The sequence below is a fragment of the Cimex lectularius genome, unplaced genomic scaffold, assembly GCF_000648675.2.
Source record: "Cimex lectularius strain Harlan isolate CLEC.00 unplaced genomic scaffold, Clec_2.1 scaffold4, whole genome shotgun sequence".
Classification (NCBI taxonomy): Eukaryota; Metazoa; Arthropoda; class Insecta; order Hemiptera; family Cimicidae; genus Cimex; species Cimex lectularius.
The window spans coordinates 1,725,575-1,747,172 of record NW_019392723.1 but is presented as its reverse complement, the minus strand read 5'-3'; the positions used below and the strand labels follow the sequence as shown (position 1 = coordinate 1,747,172).

General features: G+C 30.3%; 1 protein-coding gene and 1 long non-coding RNA gene across 6 annotated transcripts in view; one reads left to right on the top strand and one right to left on the bottom strand.

Moving 5' to 3' along the window:
- Positions 1 to 18,022, top strand: part of LOC106671737 (chromodomain-helicase-DNA-binding protein 1) — a 33,985-nt gene extending 15,963 nt beyond the window's left edge. For 3 of the 5 annotated variants that reach the window (XM_024226702.1, XM_014402674.2, XM_024226703.1), the window contains exons 21-30: positions 1,923 to 2,018; positions 4,579 to 4,943; positions 5,001 to 5,241; positions 7,845 to 8,168; positions 8,228 to 8,406; positions 8,596 to 8,704; positions 8,785 to 8,867; positions 8,956 to 9,090; positions 14,730 to 14,885; positions 17,544 to 18,022. In XM_024226702.1, coding sequence (XP_024082470.1) covers positions 1,923 to 2,018; positions 4,579 to 4,943; positions 5,001 to 5,241; positions 7,845 to 8,168; positions 8,228 to 8,406; positions 8,596 to 8,704; positions 8,785 to 8,867; positions 8,956 to 9,090; positions 14,730 to 14,885; positions 17,544 to 17,721 — 1,866 coding nt within the window. In that variant the 3' untranslated portion in view covers positions 17,722 to 18,022. The remainder of the gene's footprint in view (positions 1 to 1,922; positions 2,019 to 4,578; positions 4,944 to 5,000; positions 5,242 to 7,844; positions 8,169 to 8,227; positions 8,407 to 8,595; positions 8,705 to 8,784; positions 8,868 to 8,955; positions 9,091 to 14,729; positions 14,886 to 17,543) is intronic. The other 2 variants (XM_014402679.2, XM_024226704.1) reach the window with 2 other exon arrangements.
- On the bottom strand, positions 12,505 to 17,600 carry LOC112126834. The gene is made up of 3 exons (XR_002910262.1): positions 17,527 to 17,600; positions 17,332 to 17,474; positions 12,505 to 13,024 (listed from the first exon to the last, which is right to left on the bottom strand). It is a non-coding gene; the product is annotated as an uncharacterized LOC112126834 (long non-coding RNA).
- Positions 18,023 to 21,598: the final 3,576 nt, after the last annotated feature.

Below are 21,598 nucleotides of genomic sequence, written 5' to 3'. Positions count from 1 at the left end.
TCTCAAACTTTTTCCCCTTACAATTGTATTGCTTTCACTAATAACAAAAAATGGTGTTAACTTTAAATGAATCCATTGATATCTAGAGGAATTTGACAGGAATTTAGAACTTTGTAAGCTACACTTAATGGCATAAACTTGGCCTCAGTAAATAAATTAGAAATGGAGATATAAAATAAAAGTTTTAGGAGTTTTTGTTAATTTCATGATAATTTTTCTCACTTATAATGACTCAAATCATTNATAAAATAAAACCTTTGACGAGTGTTTATTTCACCTTTTTTCTTACTTATATTGACATAAAATCTAGATGCAGTTGACACATAATTAAGTAAGAAATAATCAGCTTTTCAGTTGTAATAACGTAAAAAATTAGATCAAATTTAGTAGTCAACATTTTAATTGTGGCTGACCTTAAAGGTAGCCAAAGATTTCTTCAACCAGCGAGACAGTTGACTTGCAGGTGTGTCATCATGTGGAAGTTTTTTATTTTGTTTTAATTGCCACTTGGGATGTGTTGTGTTAAAAGGTGCTTAATACAAAATGAAATCCTCCAGTCCAATCTCCAGTAACGCAAAATCGATGATGCAAACAGTCATGCAAAAAAAAAATTATTCAGCCCAAAAACCATATCTAATTATTTAAATTACCTTTGTAAAAAAATTCTCAGCTCGTAGGGCCCATTTGCAAGAACATTGGGAAATATGTTTATTTTCAACAAAAAAATTGTTTTGGCCTACTTCCTGGAAGCATCTTTTGGTTTTTGTAAGTTTTAATTGTCTAATTAATTTAGTCTAATTCTGTTTATGTCTAATATATATGTAAAAATAATGTATGTACTCTTTATTGTATGTAAAAAATACAACTGATATATAATAACCCAGAAATTCAGACAAAATGAAGGCAGAAAACTCACCTAACTCAGGCATATTTTCTCCGCTGCATAGCAAAACATTGAATCATAAATATCTGGTCTAACCATAACCTAACGTGTCCATCATCTTAAACCTAATCTAATCCTAACTGAAACCTAACCATTCCCAACCTTACCTAACCCAGCCCATGCATGCATTCTCCCCAGTAACATTAAATTGATGAGAAAATTAAATTAGTTTTTAAAAAATTCTAGGCTTGTAAGGCCCATGGTAAGAACACAGGGACACATGTCTAACATTTTCTAACAAATAATGATTCCATGTCCGCAGCCATCCCCTTATTAGACAGAATAGCATAGGGAGGGGGTATAGGCCAGTGGCTGCTACGGTTAATGTATTGACATGGTGCTCATTGCTGTAATGTTCTGGGTTCAAATATCGGGCCACTGGATGTTTTTTGTTTTTGTTTTTCCAAAAACCCCGGCACCCCAGGGGGTTGATAATGACCTCTGCTGTTGCAAACCCCCATAAAAAAATAGTATCACAGGTAAATAATGCAATCCTTTTAACTTAATCAATTCATGTTCACTCTTAAATGTAACATAACAATCAATAACTAAATGATACAATCAACCTGTAAATGTTTAATAAGCTGTATCTGGCCTGGATTGCTGTTCGATTAAAGCAAGGAATTGTACTTTGTATAAAATGTAAATATATTTACATTATTGCATGTTGGAGGAATACATTTTTGCATGCGTGTGATAGATGACTGGATATAAATCATGAAAAAGAAAAAAAAATATAAAAGAATGAGAGGGAAATGATAGTTATGCAAAGTTTTTGTAGGAATGAATGCATTTTTTATTTAACAGTTTTTGCTATTTTTAATTTGTTTGCTTTTTGCTTTGCAACATATTTTGGGTGGGGTATTTTTTTATTTTATTTTTTTGGGCTGCTTTCTGCTTTTTAAAGGTTTTGAATGCTTGAAAAATTGTTTTAATTTGAGTGAGATGGTTTAATTTATATTTACACTTTGTCTATTAGGGGTCAAGTGTCTATACCAGTATCGTCAGTAGAAGTAGTAGCAGCAGTCCGATTTCAAGAAAAGTGAGGCGAAGAAAGTCTCGTAGGGTAAGAAAAGTAAGGAACAGAATGAAAATAATTTGTATTGTAAATGTAAATAACACTATATGTTATATGTTTCATGGGATGATCAAGGCCAGAGGGTTAAATTTAAAATTAAAAAAGAATTACATTAAAACTAATTTCTGTTAACATGAAATGTGGCTCAGTAAAAATATTGTTGACCTAAATATTTTTATTATGGTTGTAGTTATTTAATTTTTTTAAATGTCAAAATGTATTTTGAATTAGGCATCCTAGGGAAGTTAACCATTAAAAAAAAGCATTAATTTTTACTGGTGCTCATGTTTATGTACAAACGTTACTTAATACCATTTTTTTATTTATGTGTCTGTGTATCTGGTTCATAGGTATATCTGTTGATTTAGAGGCATATTTCTTACTTTTTATTTTACCATCAAAATTACTTATACAGTAGATCAAGTTCATTAACTACTCATTTGAATGACCCCATAGTATTTGATTTTTTATAAATTAAACTTTAAAAAGTGATAATACAGTTAAAATTGTAAATCGATTTTAATTGTATGTAGTGTTTTTTTTTTTTTTTTGTATATACAATGTAATGTATTCATTGCATAATGACTCAAAAAATAATATTAGCAAGTAAGATGTTTCCATGTTTTTGTTTCGTGTAACTTACCATGGGGAGGCTATAGACAGACATGAGATCACCGATTAAAATGAAAAATGAAAAAAATCGAAAAATGTTAAACATGTGTCCGAGTGGTCTTACTACTGGGCCATAGGAGCCGAGAAAAAAATTATTTTAAGTAATGTGCACAGTTTTTTTGCCTTTGTTGTACATGTATTTCAAGGTTATTATGTACCAGTTGATTTTTATTAATTTATGTATTTTATTATTGTTATTATTTTTGATCATAGATTCTGAAATAAATAATCTGTGGCCTAGTGACATAGCAAAACAGGATACAATTTTTGGTAAAATTAAAAAAATGTTAAGTTTTTGCTTTGTAAATGCCTATGGTTTTTTTTTTCTCAAATCACAAAAATGGTTCTAACTTTGAAACAACTACACCAATCTACACGCACAAACCCTGTGAATAAAGTAGGACTAAACATATAAAATCAAACAAGTAAGAAGTTTTTGTCGGTTCCATCGTTATTTCTCTCAATTATAATGCGATAAATTAATGCATTAACTAATCCTTGTTGGCATTGCTGAAGGTAGAAAGATTCAGCTTTTCAACGGTTGTAATACCACAGGTATTAGATAAAATCCAGAATTGTTACGTATAACACTGGACCCCTGAGTGATCCAGTTCAAAAACGTTTATATTTTGTTTGAGATAAAAATTCATATTTAACAGATGTAAAGAGTACTTAAAACAAATCCAAATTGTTTATTTCTAAAATAATTATTTTGCTCTACTTTATTAAAAGCTTCATTACATTTTTTATCTAATAGCATTTAATACTGCCCCATGTATTATTTTGTTATTCTGGGTTTAAAAAAAATCGACTGATGTGTAATAACTGAAATAAATGCACTAAATGAGCAAAAAAAAAACAGAAACCCTTAACCAAAATTATATAAACTCTGCTCCTTATTGGCAAGAACACTTGAAATTTAATTAACTTTGAAATTTTGACCTTGTAAGTAGTTTGTTGAGAAACAGAATGCCTTCTTTTATTTGTTATTTATTAGTTATTTATGTAGCAATTAGAGATTTGTAGGTTAATCCTTTTCACTTTTGAAATACACAATCTGTTGTTCGTTTGGAGCAAAGAAAACAGGTAAAATGTTCTTGTTTATTATTTTTATCAGTTGTATTTATCAGTATTTTTAAACGATTTAATGACTAATTTGTCTATTATTTGTAGCACTATAGACAACAAAATTGGTCAAAATATCTCTAGGAAAAATGCTCGAAGTTATCCGGAGAAGTTTTTTTCAGTATGAATCAGGCAAATAAAGACAATATAAATTAACTTAACTAGATCGTTAAGTGACTCCTTCAGTAAATGTGAACATACATATGTTTAATGAACTGCATTAAACACAGAAAAACTATAATTTCAAGAAGTCACTGATAATATCTAGATATAGGATCAGAACATCAATTCATAATTAAAAGTAACACTTTAAATGATTTGCAATTATCACTTTTGAACGAATGTAAAATATTGATACTGATATTGCAATGTAACAAGTAGTAAATATTCAAATAATCATAATACAATAAAATGTTTCCTGTAATTTAAGTAATTTTTACAGTACAGCCAAGGATATAAAAAGACCTTTCATTCAGTGCTGGTTATTATTTGTTATAAGCAACTTTAGGAAACATTTTATTAAACTATTGAACATTTAATGTTCATGAAGTAATAAGGTGCTTGATAAATGATCTTTTGTGGGATTTTTTATTCGTATATTTAATGTGATAAACTGTGCATAAAAATAAGCTTTTTGAAACATTGCATTGAATTATTTAAAAATCCTGATTCCTTTCCTTCCCCAAAAAAAATTAAAAAGTGGAAAACTTGAATCCACTATTTTACTGCATTGTTTTAGTTCTGATTTTAATTTTTGCAGGTACGCAAATTTATTAAAAGTTTCAAGAAGTTTCCTGCCCCTTTGAAGAGATTGGAAGCCGTGGCTTGTGACGCCGAGCTGCAAGAAAAACCATTGGCCGATTTAAGAAAACTTGGCGAAACTCTCAAACAAAGGTGTCGGGCGTGTATAGGCGACCAAACCAAAGAAAACCTGACAGATGTAAATAACGATGACACGTCAACTGGAACGGTTGGCCGAAAACGTGGACGGGGCCCTTCGCTTAAACTAGGAGGTGTTGCTGTGAACGTCAAGAGTTTATTGGCTTGCGAAAAAGAATTAGAACCTTTAGATATTGAACTACCTGCTGATCCTGTTGAACGAAGTAAATGGGTTTTGGATGCCAGGTAATGATTTTAACTAGTTTTTATTGTAGATAATAGTTTTAAATAACTTTTTTCCAGAGTTAAGCCGGCGAATTTTGATTGTCCTTGGGACATAAACGATGATAGTGCCTTGTTAAAAGGAATTATGCAGTATGGCATGGGCTCTTGGGAAGCAATTAAAATGGATCCTTCCTTAGGTATAAGTGATAAAATATTGTCAAATGAAGGCTCAAAACCACAAGTCAAACACTTGACATCGAGAGCTGAATATTTGCTCAAAATTCTGAGGAAGAAAATAGAACAAAAGCTAGGATCTCCTGTAAGTCTCTAGTTTTATTTCAAAATCATTTTACATTCATAATGCTACTTATAGTAAGCAAAGCTAAAATAATATTGCGCTTCATTGCATGTCAAGAATTTTCATACAAATGTGGATAGCTTTGTTAGCTTGTATGTTCATTTATACTTGACCTTTATGCTGACCTTCCTATTCAAGCAACCTCCAACAAACAAGAAACTTTTGAGTATATCAAAGACTGGTGTAAAAAGTAGAAGGCAAACAGAATGACGAAAACCATACCAAGTGCATATTTACATCACAAAAACAGTCTTGTAACAAACAAGTAAACTTTAAAAAAGTAATGTATATCATTAACGATTGCCTAAATACTTTGAATCAGAGGATGGATCACTTTGGAAAATTGACAAACATATTAAAAGCAATAGTTCAGTTCAGAATAACCACTTGGTACAAAGTGGTCCGTTAATGTTAACAAAAATCAAACGTATTAGTGTCTGTCAACATTAGAGAGAGTGCATACTTTTAATTTCGAATTAGGCACATAACTCAACCACACCCAAATAGTAAATCGCAAAGTTAATTTATTTTCAAATAATAATTAGATAGGTAGATAGATCATAGATTAAACTACATTGGACTGCAACCTTGTTTCCCTAACAGAAGTATGTACCATAGTTAAAAACAAGTCCTCCCCCCAATAGAAAGACCAAATGACAGTAACTTGATGCTCAAAACCTTTCCAGGCGAGGCATTTGTATTATGAACATAAGTATTTAATAGTTTGCTCATTTTCGGACATTTCCTAAAAAAGTGGAAAACCTCCAAAATCATTGTATTACACAAACTGGGCAAAAAACCCAAAGACCCTCTGAGCTACAGGCCAGTTAGTTTGTTGTGTTAACTGAGCAAAATTTTTGAGAAAATAATTAACTGCAGGTTAGCTCCTGTACGGATTCAAAAAGAATATGCTTCCTCCTGAGCTGTTTAGATTCTGCCCTTATCGCTCAGCACAAGCTCAACTAGGTAGACTTCCATGTTACCCATAACTTTGACCTTGAAAAAGCACACTAGAATGGTTTTACTGGACATCGGTAAGATGGTGTTTGGCATAATGGACTTATTTGCAAATTAATCTTTAACCACTTTATACATATTTAGTAAAAATAGTCAGCTCCTGTCTAATGGACTGCTGCTTTAGTGTCCACTGTGGGGAGCCATTACTGAAGAAATTAAGGTAATAGCTGGTATTCCTCAAAGTTCAGTGCTGGGACCAACATTATTTCTAGTTTACTTGTGTGATATGCCAAAGTTCCAGCATGTCCAATTGGCCCTATTTGCAGATGACACTGCCCCCATTTTCACCCTCAGGTATACCTGCACTATTACTAAGAGACTGAATGATTCTTAGTAAAAAAACCTTTTAAACAAATGTTTCTACTAATCAGTAGGGAGTCTGGTTTGAATCTGAATAATAAGTTGCTTATATACATGGTGGTAAGACCAGCTCTTATTTATTCCTGTTATCTGGCAGCCAATGTACAAAAGTATCTATAGGAAACTACAAGTGCTCAGAATAAATTACTTAGGCTGTGCACTAAGTCTCCTCGATCCACAAGGATTGGGCTTTTGAATGAGATGTCCAGGTTTACAATCAAAAGTTTTATTGAAAAATGCATCATAAACTTTAAGAAGGCCGATAGCTCTTGTAGTTTGCTGGTATTGGAACCCTTGCTCCTAAAACAAAAAGGCAATTTCTATGGAAGATGTAATTGGTTGTCTTTCCTGTCAAGACCTTGTCTGACCAATCAATTGAACTGAAAACTGATGGTTCAGTGTATACTGGACTTCTTTCCCAGTTTGGGGGTTTTTCAATTTTTTTTTTTATCCCCTCATTAAATAGTTCGTCAGAATGTTATTTATTATTATTTATTTACCGGTTTATGTGAGTAGAATTTATTTTTGCAAACTGTGATCACAAAATTTTTAAAAATGTATATAGTTATCTAAGGAAAAGTGTAACACTGTACATCAACAAGAAGCTACCCACTTCCCACCTAAGTCAGATATTTAGCAGATTGACATGGAATCCTCACACAAGACTTAAAAGACACTTAACAGATGACTTGGACAGCTGAAAGACTTTTAGGACTGATATTACTAGAGCTATTTGGATATAACAGAGTGGAAATGTAGGGTTCTGCCATGCTGCCCAATATCCAGTGCATCCAAGTCTTGGAATTACTAACTTTACTAACTATTATTATTAGAGTACTATTATTATTACTCACTATTAACAATGACCTCAAGATTCCTTTGTCAACAAACTGATCCAATCCTATTTGGCGAAGTTCCACTCTTAAGATTTTTGATCAGTTTTAACTCTACTGCCCAAGCTCTACACTTTTTCAACCTGAAAACCCACTACATCACCTTCAACAACACAATGGTCTCAAAACCTCATCTTGTAATCCCAAATATTGATTGTCAGTGTTGGCTGGCTGGTTTCTCAGAACTTTGCCCTCCAGGTTCTGAGGTTGGCAGTTCTGGCCATAGTGTCAGTGTTGCGACTGAGACAAAAAAGACATATATACACTTATTTTTTTTTTCATTTATTTTATCAGGCTAAAAGTAAGCGTCCAAGAAAAAAAGACCTGAAGGCTGTATCTAAAGAAATTATTGAAGACAAAGATGATAGCTCGGGAGCTGAAGGAGCTGTGGTCATGCAGTCTGAAGACTCTCATAGTAACAGTAACAAAGGAAGAGATGAGGAAGTTGAAAACGATGTCGAAAAAAAGAAACAAAAGAAAAAAGAGAAGGACAAAGATAAAGAGAAGGAAATTAAGAAAAAGAAAAAGAACGATGTAGGCCCAATGCATTTCACTGCTAACAGTGAACCAAGAGCTTTAGATGTTATCGGTGACTTAGAACCATCAATATTTAATGAGGTAATAGGTGTTTTTTTCTATTAACCGATGTAAAGGTTTTTAAAAAACAATATTTTCAGTGTAAAGAAAAAATGAGACCCGTTAAGAAAGCGTTGAAAGCATTAGACAATCCTGATCAAACTCTTGGGCCTCAAGAACAAGTGAATCATACTAGGCAGTGTCTTGTTCAAATTGGTGATCAAATTAATAAATGTCTCGTAGAATACAAAGATTTAGATACAATTAAAAAATGGCGAAGGTATATAAATAATTAAAATGTTATCATTTAAAAGAGTATTAATATTAAGTTTCAAAGTGATAACCAAAAAATAATGAAGTAGCAATACATAATTTATTATTTGGTTCAGTGGAATGTTTTTAGCATCATTGTATTAATGCTTTAACATAATGTTCTATGTATTGCAGCCTTTTAATTTTTTTGTTTTAGCAATTTATGGTACTTTGTTTCCAAATTCACGGAATATGATCCCAAAAAATTATATAAATTGTATAAGCATGCTATAAAAAAATTAAAGCCTGAGAAAGAAGATAAAGAAGTCAGTATTCAAAATTAGCTATGTACAATATTGATTTGTCTATTTTTAAATTAATGTTAAAATATTGTTATTTTTTATAGCCTGTCAAACACGAGGGAAATGGGACACAGAAAAAACGAAAAAGTGAAGATGAAACAAATGATTCTATTAAAAAAGCTCCTCGGTAAGTTTTTTAGACATTTAATATTTATCTTTTTACAGTTTATTTTTGTTTTCTCTGTTTTATTTTTATTTATTTTTTTATTTTAAAGCATTGTAAATGAGGATGATAAAAAAAATTTAGAAGCAGACCGTAGTAATAAGACTAAAAGTGATATGGGCTCTCATAGAACTGGGTCTGATATCGTTCATGGTAATACAGATCGATGGCCCAGCAGTCAACAAAGGTACTGTGGTAACTAACAACTAATAATCTTCCAGTGCAATATTCTTTTACAAATGATGTAGGATGACTTGTTAACTTAAAAATAATGATTTAACTTCTCCTTAGTAAAATTTAAAATTCGTCATTATTGAGATTTTGAAATGGAAAAAATGTACTGTTCATAATAGCTCAAGTTAAATTAAATTCAAATTAAATTCATATATTTGTGGTGTATTAACAAAATGTACTAACTTATAAGTAATTGAAAAATCTGTGTAATGAAACCCATTTCAATATACTTTGTGTAAAACTGTTATAAAATTCAAGGTTTTGAAATATTTGCAAAATTTGGAATAATACTGTCATAATCATTATTTCACTTTTTTCACTGCTAATAAAACAATAAATTATCTGAGTCATTTGTCTTGTAAAGTTAATGTATGCATGTATGTGTTGGGATGCTAGTGGTGATTTGTGCACTCTTTAGTTCATAACATTAAAACACTACAGATAATTATCTTGATATAGTTGATATTGAGTCGTTAACTCGATCAGGACGGTCAGCATGATATTGTGCTCTTCATTCCGCAAGTGAGGTACTGAAAGCATGATAACCACTCTACGCTCTTCTGTAGATTCAAATTCATAGAAGCAGTGTGCTGCTTGTTTTAGGTGCTAGTGAGAGCAAGAAATTTAGAAAACATAACATAAGTTTTTGTTACTACTGTATGTTTGATTTTAGTTTGTAATCTGAGATTCACTTGCAGCACTTGAAATGATGCAGTATAAAAAGTCATTCCTATCATAAAAGACGGCTTAACATCCAACTCGTCATTGGGTGTTGGGATAAGGGAAATCTCTTTAATTACTCTTTTTCAAATTATTGCTGAATAAAATTTCACCCAAAACGACTACTTTGGCAAATTTGGATGCTCTAACCGTTCAGCTACCGCAGTGTCACCAATACAATATGTGATGCTGTTTCCAGACTATAAAAATTTATTTAGTTATCCAAACGTTTTGACATATTCTGTTAAGGGGTGTAGTTTTTCACACCAAAAAGTGCAGTAATTTTTTAAAAAATTAATTTATACCTTTTATGCACAAAAAACTGGTCCAATAAGATTTCGAGGTTTAGAATTTTAATTTTTTATTTATTTTTTGTTTTTTGGAATTCGTAATTCACACGTTCCTTTGACGAACTTGCAACAAGCCATTCCTTACACTTTTCAAAGACTCGGATTTTATTTATATCCAGTGTCAAAAACTCAACTAAATGTAAACACTGTGTAAAAACATAATTTAAAAAAAGATTGGGTTGTAATAGATTAAAAAGATTTTGAGAAAAGGTACTTAAAAAATAGCAACTTTTTCCTCCCCGAACAACTAAATTACCTTTAATTTTGCTTAATACGGTAAAATCTTACAGTTTGATGCTTAAACAGAATTTATAGGCTTTCCTGAAAAAGAAATTTGTGTCAAAATTAAAATTCATCAAGCAGAAGTGGATTTAAAAAATAAATGAATAAAAAGAATTGAAAAATACATCAGTAGTTACTTATTACCTTAATAGATTTTTCACAAAAATTTTATCCGGGACTTACACCCAATTCAATTTAAAAAAAATGAAAACATCCAAGTTTTGCAGAACCTTTTTTTGACAAAACATTTTCCAGTATTTATGTTTTCCTGTGTAGTTAATAATTTGTAGTTTGGCCGTTTTCATTACGGTTTGCCTATCCTTGCTGTTTTGGCCAGTCTCGTGTTATGCCTTCTTCTCATGTTCAGGTCTGCGTCCTTTGAAGATGGCAAGAAGCCATAATGTGACAGACAACAGCTAGGCTAGGCAGACAAAAATGTAGATGATGGGGTTTGGTCTGCGAGTTGGTGAACTCATGTTGAACACCGGTACACGGCAATGCCGAAACGTGTTTGAATAAATAAAATTAAAAAAAAAAAAAAAAAAAAAACGCATGTAAAGACAGACCCAGTAGTGCCCGTGTGCCGGTTCAACATGAGACTAAAATGTTCTTGAAAAGAGTAAACTGCAGGTTTTTCAGCCCCTGCAAAAGACAAGAAGAAATCTCATTGTTGATAGACCAATTTTGTTTAAAAAGGAAGACAATTTGAAGTGGGAGGGTTGGTTTTGTTTATCAAACCCACTTAATATAGCGGTACTTCCTGATGGCAAATATCAGTATCAATAACCATTGCCGAGGTTTATCCACGGCGACCTGATGCAAGAGAATTCCTGGGTTAATTCGGAAGGATTTCTTATCCGAAATATCCGTGAAGAATATTTATTTATTTTTTTACTCCTTGGATTTGTTTCAGCTGTTGGTTAACATTAGTTGAAGACGAAGAAAAATATTTTAAAATATTTCTTAATTTAAAACTTTCATATACATTCAATATGTAAAACCCTGTAATAAAGATTTTAAATTTGTTTGAAGAATTTCTTTTAGAAAAATATTGTATTAACTTACTGTTGAGCTGGATTTCATTTATATTTTGTTGAATAATTATGATTGAGTAATAAATTTTAATTGATAAATCGTTGTACATTTATATTTATTTTAAGTTCATGAAGAGAATAGGAAGAGTGATTTGACACTAAGGATCTCATCGGCATAACGGTACCTGTCGTATGAAAAAAGAAGAGAATTTTCAGTTATAAAGTACAGGATATTATTTATGAAATACATCCATACATAAAATAATACTTTCATATAGCAATGTTGAAAGTTTACTACACACAGCTACTGATTTTTTTTTTCTTTTTCAATTAAAAAATACACTTGTTTTGTAATTTTAATATAATCAACTAAAATTATATTGCTAGAAATAGTATATAAATAGTAAATATACAGTTGAACTTAACTAAGCGGACACTTGTAACTGGACATTTTCATTTTTCCCGGCATTGTTCTATTTAGTTTACTAAAATAAAGTACTTATAATAAATGGTCACAAACAATACATTTAAAAAGTTTTCAGTGGAAAATTCTCTTATAAGAGGACAGTAGAATGATAAGTTCAGGATTCACAAGTGACAGATCTACTTCACTTACAGTGATGTACTTTCTAGTATTCTCACAACCCTCTCGAACCCTTTTGCTTCCCAGTCAGTTCTCAGTTGTGAGTGACAAACTGAAAAGGGATGCAGAGAAAAAAAAATCTGTAAGAGAAAATGTCCATGTATGTGTACATTTGTTAGATTTCAATTGCCACTTCCCCTCCCCCCTGCTTAATGAATACAATAATTTTTTTAATGTGCTTCCCATCCAAAAAGTAGACAAAATGTTGTTCCTGAGGGGGTGTTCACTTATGGGAAGTTCGACTGTATACTTAGAAATGTGTTTCTTAGTGACCAATTGTTTCATAATTTGTTGAAGTCTTAAGGATCATTCAAGAATGAGGTAGTTTAGAAAAACACTTTATATGAAAAACACCTGTGAAATCAAATAAAAACAACAGAATACAAATTCACGTTTCACAACACTTTCACATAAAACCAATATGAAACCACAAGAATGGCATCACACTTCATGTGATTATGAAATATGTGGTTCAAAATTTATATTTACATCAGTATTGCATTTTTTCCAATCAACATACGTTTTGCAATTTACCCAGATTCTGAAGATGACCTGAATAAAGGTCGAAGCGTCGGCAAAAAAATGAAAAAGGTTTATTCAAAATTTCCTCATTCTTGAACGCTCCTCATGGCTTGGAAGAAATTACATACTTGATATCATCAATAGATGTAGAACATTTTGTTTTTAGAGCAAAATAGATTTCTAAATTTATTTTTATTTTCACATATATAAGAGAAAAAAATTTTTACAATTACAATTTTTATTTCAAAATTTAATTCATTAAAAAAAAATTTTCTCTTCAAAATATGCTTTTTCAGCAGAAATACACCGGGGAGTTGATGTCTGCAGCTGCGAACCCTGTTAAAATAAAAGAAAATTAAATATTTGATTATAACATATGACATCATTAATATTTACAGGAACAATGAAACAATTATAATACAAACTTTAAATACAATTATACTTATTTTTTGTAATAAATGAAAACTGCAAGCTGACAAGACTTGTAAATGGTAACATAATTCAATGATGTTCACCTTCTTTTTGTTATAGTAAACACATTTTTTTTTTTAATGTAAGTATTCCATGTTAATTTATTTCAATATCGGGAATGGGAAGTATTTTGTAGAACAAATTTTCGTAATAAAGGGGAATATATTTGATATTCAATTGTACAAACACCCACAAAAGACACTGGACACAAACACACCTCTCAATAAAAAATATAAAAGAAATTTGACTTAAAGCCACCCTGAAGATAGTGAAATGCCAAAATGAGCCTGACAGGCCAATTCTGTGTGGATAGACCAAAATGGTCGGTAACGACCAAATTACTAGATAAAAAAGGCATTTTTATGTCTTAAAGCTTTGTAGGATTGTGCTATATATTATTCTTATTGAAGACCAGATTGTTATTTTTTCCTTAAGCCTTGTTTCCAATATTAGCCAGAAACAAGGTTGTGGGTATTTGATGATATATTAATGTTGGGGGAGGTTAGCTTGGGAAAAAAAGGCCAGGGGTGACAATGGAATTGAACCCACAACCACGGGGTTACGAGCTGAGTGTATCTTGCTGACCACTAGGCAGTCTTACGTCATTTAGAACAAAACTCCAAAATAATGTAGTTCTAAAAATTCTCTGCAGCCTACTGAATACTTAATAATAAAAAAAATCATAGCCTAGTTAACCCTTTTAAAGAACATGTATTTTTAAAAAAGACTTAAAAACTAAAAGTTTTACTGTTTTTATTTTCAAAAAATAGCAGAAAAAACTAAAAGTTTTAGTGTTTTATTTTCAAAAAATAGCAGAGGTTGATGCTTGTAGTCGCCAGTTCCCATAAAAACAGACATATACATAAAAAACTTAAGATTGTAAATTTGGAAACTTAAAAATACTTTTTATTTATTACATCAGGGAAAATAGGCAACTTTATTTTTGGACTTTATACAACGTTGACATTAATTTCTAGAAAACTAGGCAGTCTTGATCGATAACTTAGCAGTCAAAAACATTGTTGTTTTTTTAAATGGTCGGTTACCTTACTAAGTCAAAAAGTAAACAACCCTTCAGAAGTAAACATTTTGTGAAGAAGAATTCTATTAATTAATTTATACTGAGGTCTAAAAATTTTAATCACTATTTGCAATTATTCAAATTATCAATAAATCATGATATACAAAAATGGAACAATTTTTTTAATACAAAGACGAACTTTATTCAATAAAATGTAGGGTTAAATTATTTTTTCCACAGAAATTAGACTCGTTTTAAGTCAATTAAATTATTCATCGATGTCAATTGTTTGAACAAAATGTTAAAATCAATATTTTATTATGTGTCATTTGATTTATTTCATTTTAACATGTACACATCCCGCCCTTTCCTGGTGCTTGGTGTCAACAGCATGTTGTCTTGGTCATTGATATTTAAACTAATAAGCAAAAAACAAATATGTAAATCTGGATGATCATTAGAACACAATAATTTAAAAAACTTGTCACATTTAAAAATATTTTAAAATACTTTAAATATTACAATGTTAATATAATGATCTTTTTACAGGTATCCTTCAACAGATCACAAGCGTGAAAGAGAGAAATACGATTATCAGCGAAATGCATACAAAGAGAGGGAAAGGGATTCTGATAGAGACAGAGAAAGAGATCGTGATCGAGAAAGGGACAGAAATAGCCGAGATAGGACATCAGATAACAGAAGGTACAAAATCTGCTATTAAAGGTAAAAGGACCACAGTAGCCGAGTGATTAGCGTGATAGACTCTCAGATTGTAGACCTGACGGTCGTGGGTTCGATTCCCATCATCGCCCTTGGCTCTTTCTTTTACAATACTCTCCCCCCAACTACATTGAAACAATAAACTATTGAATTTTGAACGCTGGCTAATATGAGAGTTCATAAGGCCATAAATATTTTAAACCTTTCTACATAACTAAAACTGATCAATTTTAGTTGATTTGTAAAATTAAACTATAGCATATAATCTGAATTCTTAATCAATGTGATCACTGTGGTTATTTTGGTCTTGCAATCTATTCACAATGAAGGCTTCAGATGTGGGAGTATTGGTTATAGTGAATAAAATGAATTTTGTGATACTAGGTTGAAAAATATCAAACTCATGTCCAAGCATCCCTTAGAAGCTGGCAAAAAAATCTTATTGAAAAAATTGAAAAATGAATAAATATTTTGTGACCAAGCAATGTAGCAATAGTATTTTTTTCTTTTTTGTAATGAGAAAGAAAGTTGATAGTTGTTATTGTGCCCCAAAATACACCACTGACCACAAATCTTTGGTAAAATAAAAAAAAAATATTCTCAAATTTTTCAATTACAGTAGAAATTGTTTGCATCGACACTGGTAATAAGGAACAACCAGTTATAAAGCACAATATCCCCGGTCCTGTGAAATGTCATAAGGAAAAAACATTGGGAACCGTTTATAATAAACTATCAGTAATAGGGGACAGCATGCAAAAGTAACCTCATTTGCGTACTGCTTCTACGAAAGATTCTTCCCCATTTTTTTAAACTATAAATATCTTTAAAAAATCTCTAAATAAAAAAGAAATTAATAAAAAAAACCACGACCTTAGTCTCTTCTGTTGAGTGAGGAAAAATTCATAGTAATTTCTCGGATCGAATTGGGAGACGGTGCGAGTGAAATGGGGCGTCTCATTCCAAAACATTGGGAATTGTGAGAAAATAAACAATTTAATAAATGCTATAAAGTTTAAAAAAAGTACAGGCCAAAAAGATAACGGATTACACACTACAATGATACTGTAATCAAATAATTCCATTCACATTTGTACATACATATTTACATGTATGTATTAATGTTTTAAAAACATTTATGCATATAAATTACTTTAGCAGGTTAGTACGTATTTTGTACTTCATCATAAACCTGGAAAAATTATATAATTATTAATTATAACAAAAACTGCTCTGCTATAAACGTACGTGCTTATCAATTAGATGAAATGTCCAGATAACTATACACTATAAGCAATATATTGCTTATAGTGAATATCGATTATAACTCAAAATCTTATGGTCCCCTGAAGTTCGTTATAAATGATTTATACTGTATCTGATTTTTCTTGAAAATCACAATAGTGATAACTTGGGAAATATTCTACTGATCCACAGGAAACTTTACATGGTTTTAGAACCCTATAAACTACACGTAATGGCACAAACTTGGTCTCTATAAATAAATAAGAACTGGAGATATAATATAAATCATTTGGAGAGTTTTTCTCAATCTCATCCTTATTTTTCTCACTTATTAGAGCATACAAACCAAATGTGGTTGATATAAGGTCAAAGAGGGAATAACAGCCTTCCGATGGTTGTAATGCTATGGACATGACATAAAATCCAGAGGAGTTATGATTTTTTAAGTGGAACCTGGAACACCTGAGAAAAACATTCCCTTAGCTGATCCAGCCCCAAAAATGTATATTTTTTTGTTTACTTTAAAAATATGTATTTAAGGGCTTTAAAGGATACTTAAAACGAATCCAAATTGATTTTTTCAAAAACAATTTTTTTCTTTCTACTTTACTGAAAGCACCTTCTGGTTTTTATAACTTCTTATATGTTTATTCTCATGTAATATGATCTTCCATATTATTTTTTTATCCTAGATATAAAAACAAACCGATCTGTATATAATAACCTTGAAATATATGCACAACAAAGATAGAAAAACATAAAATGTCCTCTCCTAGTTTGAATTGTCAAGAATGCTCAGATAAGTGTTACTAACAAAAAGTTGATTTTTTTTTTTTTTTCATGATGAGACCATTTCATTTTCCCCAGCTAAGAGAGTTATTCGAATAAAACATTTTAATAAATTGACTAATGAGAGACTAATTGAGAATAAGGACACTTAGTCATATATTTTTCAGTGAAAAAGTCTCTTAAGGGACACCAGAAAGAAAAACACATCAGGTTATACAGATGACTTTTATGTGTGTGCTTCCTGGTCAATTCTTAGATTATGATTGTGACAAACTAATTTGGAGTTAAAGACAGAAAAAATGATTATATCTGTCAGTGTAAAGGTTGAAGTCGATAGAAGCCCACAAGAAAATTAATGTTTGCATGGATGTCTCTGTACAATCACTTTACAAACCTTTTTTTATACTGTCCTCCATTAAAAATCTCGGGATTTGAACACAAAATTGCTAGTGTGGCAAATACTAGTCAGACGCCGCTCGGCCACTGCAGACCTCTTTTACTCCTGGGTTTTGTCCTCCCCAATAAGCCATAAATTTTCTATAAAATTGGTTATAATCCCCCTAATTCTAATTTACATTTGCTTACTTACTTTCTTCATGATTTCAGATACAGAAGTTCACAACCGCAAGGTAATTATGGAAGTGGACCTTGCTCTCCTTTTCCCTATGAAAATGTCTATCAACGTGACAGATATCCTCCAAATTCAACTGGCTTTCATGACACATGGCGAAGAGATAACAAAGATTACAGAAGGGACAGATATTCTCATCCCACTAACTCCTAGTCATTTAGGATCTTCGTTTTATTTCTAATACAAAATTTGCTAACCACTTTTCCTTCTTGTGAGAGTAATATAATTATCATATTTGAAAGACATTTTGCTCATATCACAGTACTTTGAGACATTTTATTGGAGGTAAATGCGTTTATACCTTACTCTTATAATATCCTTCAGAAAGTATAAGGTTTTAACAAGTTTTTGAGATTTGAAGTTTGCATTTATAACTGTAATAATTTTTTTTTTTAATTTAATTTTTTTTATTTTATAAAACTTGTTTTAGTACCTGTTACTATATCTGATTTTTTACTGGTGTGTTATGAAATTATCATTTGTGAAGTAGGTTCAAATGATTTTATTTAACCTGCACTTTATAATTTAATACTTAATTTGCAAATGGAAATAAGTTTTCATTTTAAAATAGATCCTTTTTCTAAGGTAGAGAAAAAAATCAACGCCTTTATTTTAGGAAACAATGATTTTGAAAAATATTTGCAGAATCCAAAAATCACATGTATATTAATTAAATGAATCAAGGCAAAAAAAATAAAATAAACAAATAAATAATTGAATTTGTTCCTAACTCATATTCTGAATTGTCTGATTGAAGGAGTTGCACAAAGATTTATTGTCAGATTTTGCTTATGAAGCCAAATTCACATACAGTTTTAATTTCTTAATACAATAAAGAAATAGAGTTTTATATTTTATATTTAATGAGATTATTTTGTAATTTTAAAAAAGTTTATTTAATATCTAATTAATACAAATCACACGATACTCTTGATTTCAATTGCAATGAATCATTTTTATTGGCTATTTTCTATAAATAATTATGAAAAGAATTTCAATTTTAACTATCTATTTATAATAAATTATATCCGTTTATATATGTTTAGTTCAATTAATTGATATTAATGGATTTGTATTAAGTGATAAAAATTGAACAATTATTTCAATTTTATTAATTTTTTTATATCCTGATCAAATTGTATTTAGTCCTTTTTTTTTGTTTTTGTTTTTTTTATAAAATGCATGTATCACTGTCTCTCTGATTTTCGCATTTTGCATTTGTATGCTTAAAGAAAATCATTTGAACCTTAAAGAAATATTAATTGCATTCTGATTAGAGCATCTTTAAAATCTGAAGAAAAAAAACAACGTAAAATTAAACTGCTTTCTTTAAGATTCGTTATAAAATATGTACTTATGATTAATTTATAAAAAGTAAGCTTTATGCGTTGTATAAGTAATATTTACTTTTTAAACATTAGTAACTACTAGTAGTTATAATAATTGATGCTCTCCCTATTATCTTTTTTAAAACTTGATTTTCTGTTTTGTAATTATTTATTTCATATATTTAAGTTTTTGTTATCTTGTAACTTTTTTTTTATTCTTTGTAAATATATAAATAATATATTGTAGTGTTAATTTATAAAATAATTATAAACAAAAAAATTATGTACATAAAGTGGGAAAATTTATGTTTTTACATGATGACTTTTTCAGTTTTATAAGTGTAACCTCATTTGTATACTGTATATAATATCAAAGACTTGAAGTTCTTATAAGTTGAAGATTCTTAATTGTTTAAGAGTTCAAAATATTTATTTTTTTTGTTTTTATTTTTGTTTGTATATGTATACATACAATTTCTAAATCTTATGTACCTTATTATGTAAATACGAAAAGAATCATTTTCCTTGAGTGAAATGAAAAAATAGAGTACGCACAAGATATTTTTCGACAATTCTGTGTGATAGACATTAAATAAATCTTACTTTAACGTTTAAACCAAAACCGATTGTAATTTTAATTTCTTGAATTATGTAAATATTTTTAGGCCATTTTAGTGAGACGCCCTTAAAATATTTTCAATTAGCTTTATACTCTGTAAAGTTTCATTGCAAAATGTGATAATAAAAGTGTGAGAACATTTTTATGTGTAAAATTGTATAGAATATAATTTATCAATTGTATTCATCCTTCCCAATTTATTTTTAAGCGTACGAGAGCAAACTTTACTTTAATATTAATTATAAAAACAAAAGTACCAGATTATTTTGTAAATATAGTCATGTAATAAATTTGTATTCTATTGAATCCTATTATACCTGGATTTATTGACATTTAATTTAAAAAGACCTGAATTCATTCAGATTTCGGTGGTCCTGAAATCATGATAATGAATGTAGCTGTTATAATTATAATTGTAAAACTAATACAATATATTGTATACATAGCACAGTTTTTAAATTTATTTATCTATATATAATTGTTGCATCTATAATCATTTAAAGGAGAATATATATATATAATGCTGTTTTTTAATTATTTGTCTAGTAGGCTGTTAGGTAGTACAATGGTAGGAATTAATACTAGAGGTCCTAAGATGGACCCTTGCGGAACTTCAGAATTGATAAATCCAATGTCAGATATTTTGGAGTTGAAATTGTCAACTTGTGATTAAGATATATAGATATAAAATAAAAAAATCTACTAGGCAGTGCTGAAATTAAATTTCTGGTGAAGCTTGGCTGTTAAGAGACTGGTTGATTGATCCAAATTTGAAAAATCCAGCTATCCTAAAAGTGGACGTAATTTTTTTGCAATATTAGCATAGATGTTTTCTGTTACACTGAACAATGCTGATGAACAACTATACCAGATCAATTGAAAGGGACTGAGTAAATTGTGAAAATTTAAAAAATTCTATTTTCTTATAGACAATTTTTCTAAAATATTGTAACCTACAGGAAGAATGGTAATAGATAGGGTGAAAATAAGTGTTGTTGGACTTTTTTGTAGTGAGTGACGTGTTTTCAGGCATTAGGGAAAATAAGATTTTCAAATCAGTTATTCAAAACTATAGAGCTATCTGCAATAGCTAGTCTTTATCATACTAAATACATTACAACCCTTGTTAAAACAGTTTAATAATTACATAATAGCTTAACAACCACCAAATTCTCACTTTCAGGATTATAAAAAACTTGGTAAACTATCATGTTTAAGAATTCACTGCTTGCTCTTGAAACGGTTTCAGTTTATCTAACTGGCAGATGATAAGCTGTTAAAGTTATAATCTTTCCTAGTGACCGTAGTTCAATTCGATTGACTCAGTCCTCTCAAAGAGTTTCTGGTTTTTTGTAATTTTCCTAGCTCCTCAGTTCAGTTCCGCTTACGCAATTCTTATCTGAAGGTGTTTATAGCTTATTCTACTTTTCCTAGTTCCTTAGTTCAGTTCCATTGACCCCATAATTTTCTCAAAAGTTTCTGGCTTGCACATTTCTTCATTCCTTAGTTCAGTTGGATTGACTCATTCCTTCTCTGAAAGGATTTCTGGCTTTTTGTACTTGTCCTGGTTACCTAGTTCAGTTCACTCATTTCTTTTTTAAAGGACTTTATAGCATGTACTACATTTCCTAGTTCCTTTTTTCAGTTTCATTTACCCAGTCCTATTAAATAGTTTCTGGCTTTTTGTATTCTTCCCAGTTACTTAGTTCAGTTCAATTTACTCTTTGAATCTTGTAAAGAGTTTCAGGCTTTTTGTACTTCTCCTTGTTACTTAGTTCTGTATGGTTGTCTCAATTCTCCTAGTTTATAGTTTATAGTGCTTTCCCTATTTCGTTAGTTCACTTCCATTCTCACGATCCTGCTTTTAAAAGTTTCTGGTTTATTGATTTTTTCCTAGTTCCTTAGTTAATTATACCTTACAGTGCTTTTCCTATTTCCTAAGTTCAGCTCCATTGACCCCATCATTTGCTCAATGTTTTTATCTTATTGTACATTTCCTCATTCCTTAGTTCAGTTGGATAGACTCATTCCTTCCCTGAAAGGGTTTCTGGCTTTTTGTACTTCTCCTAGTTATCTAGTTCAG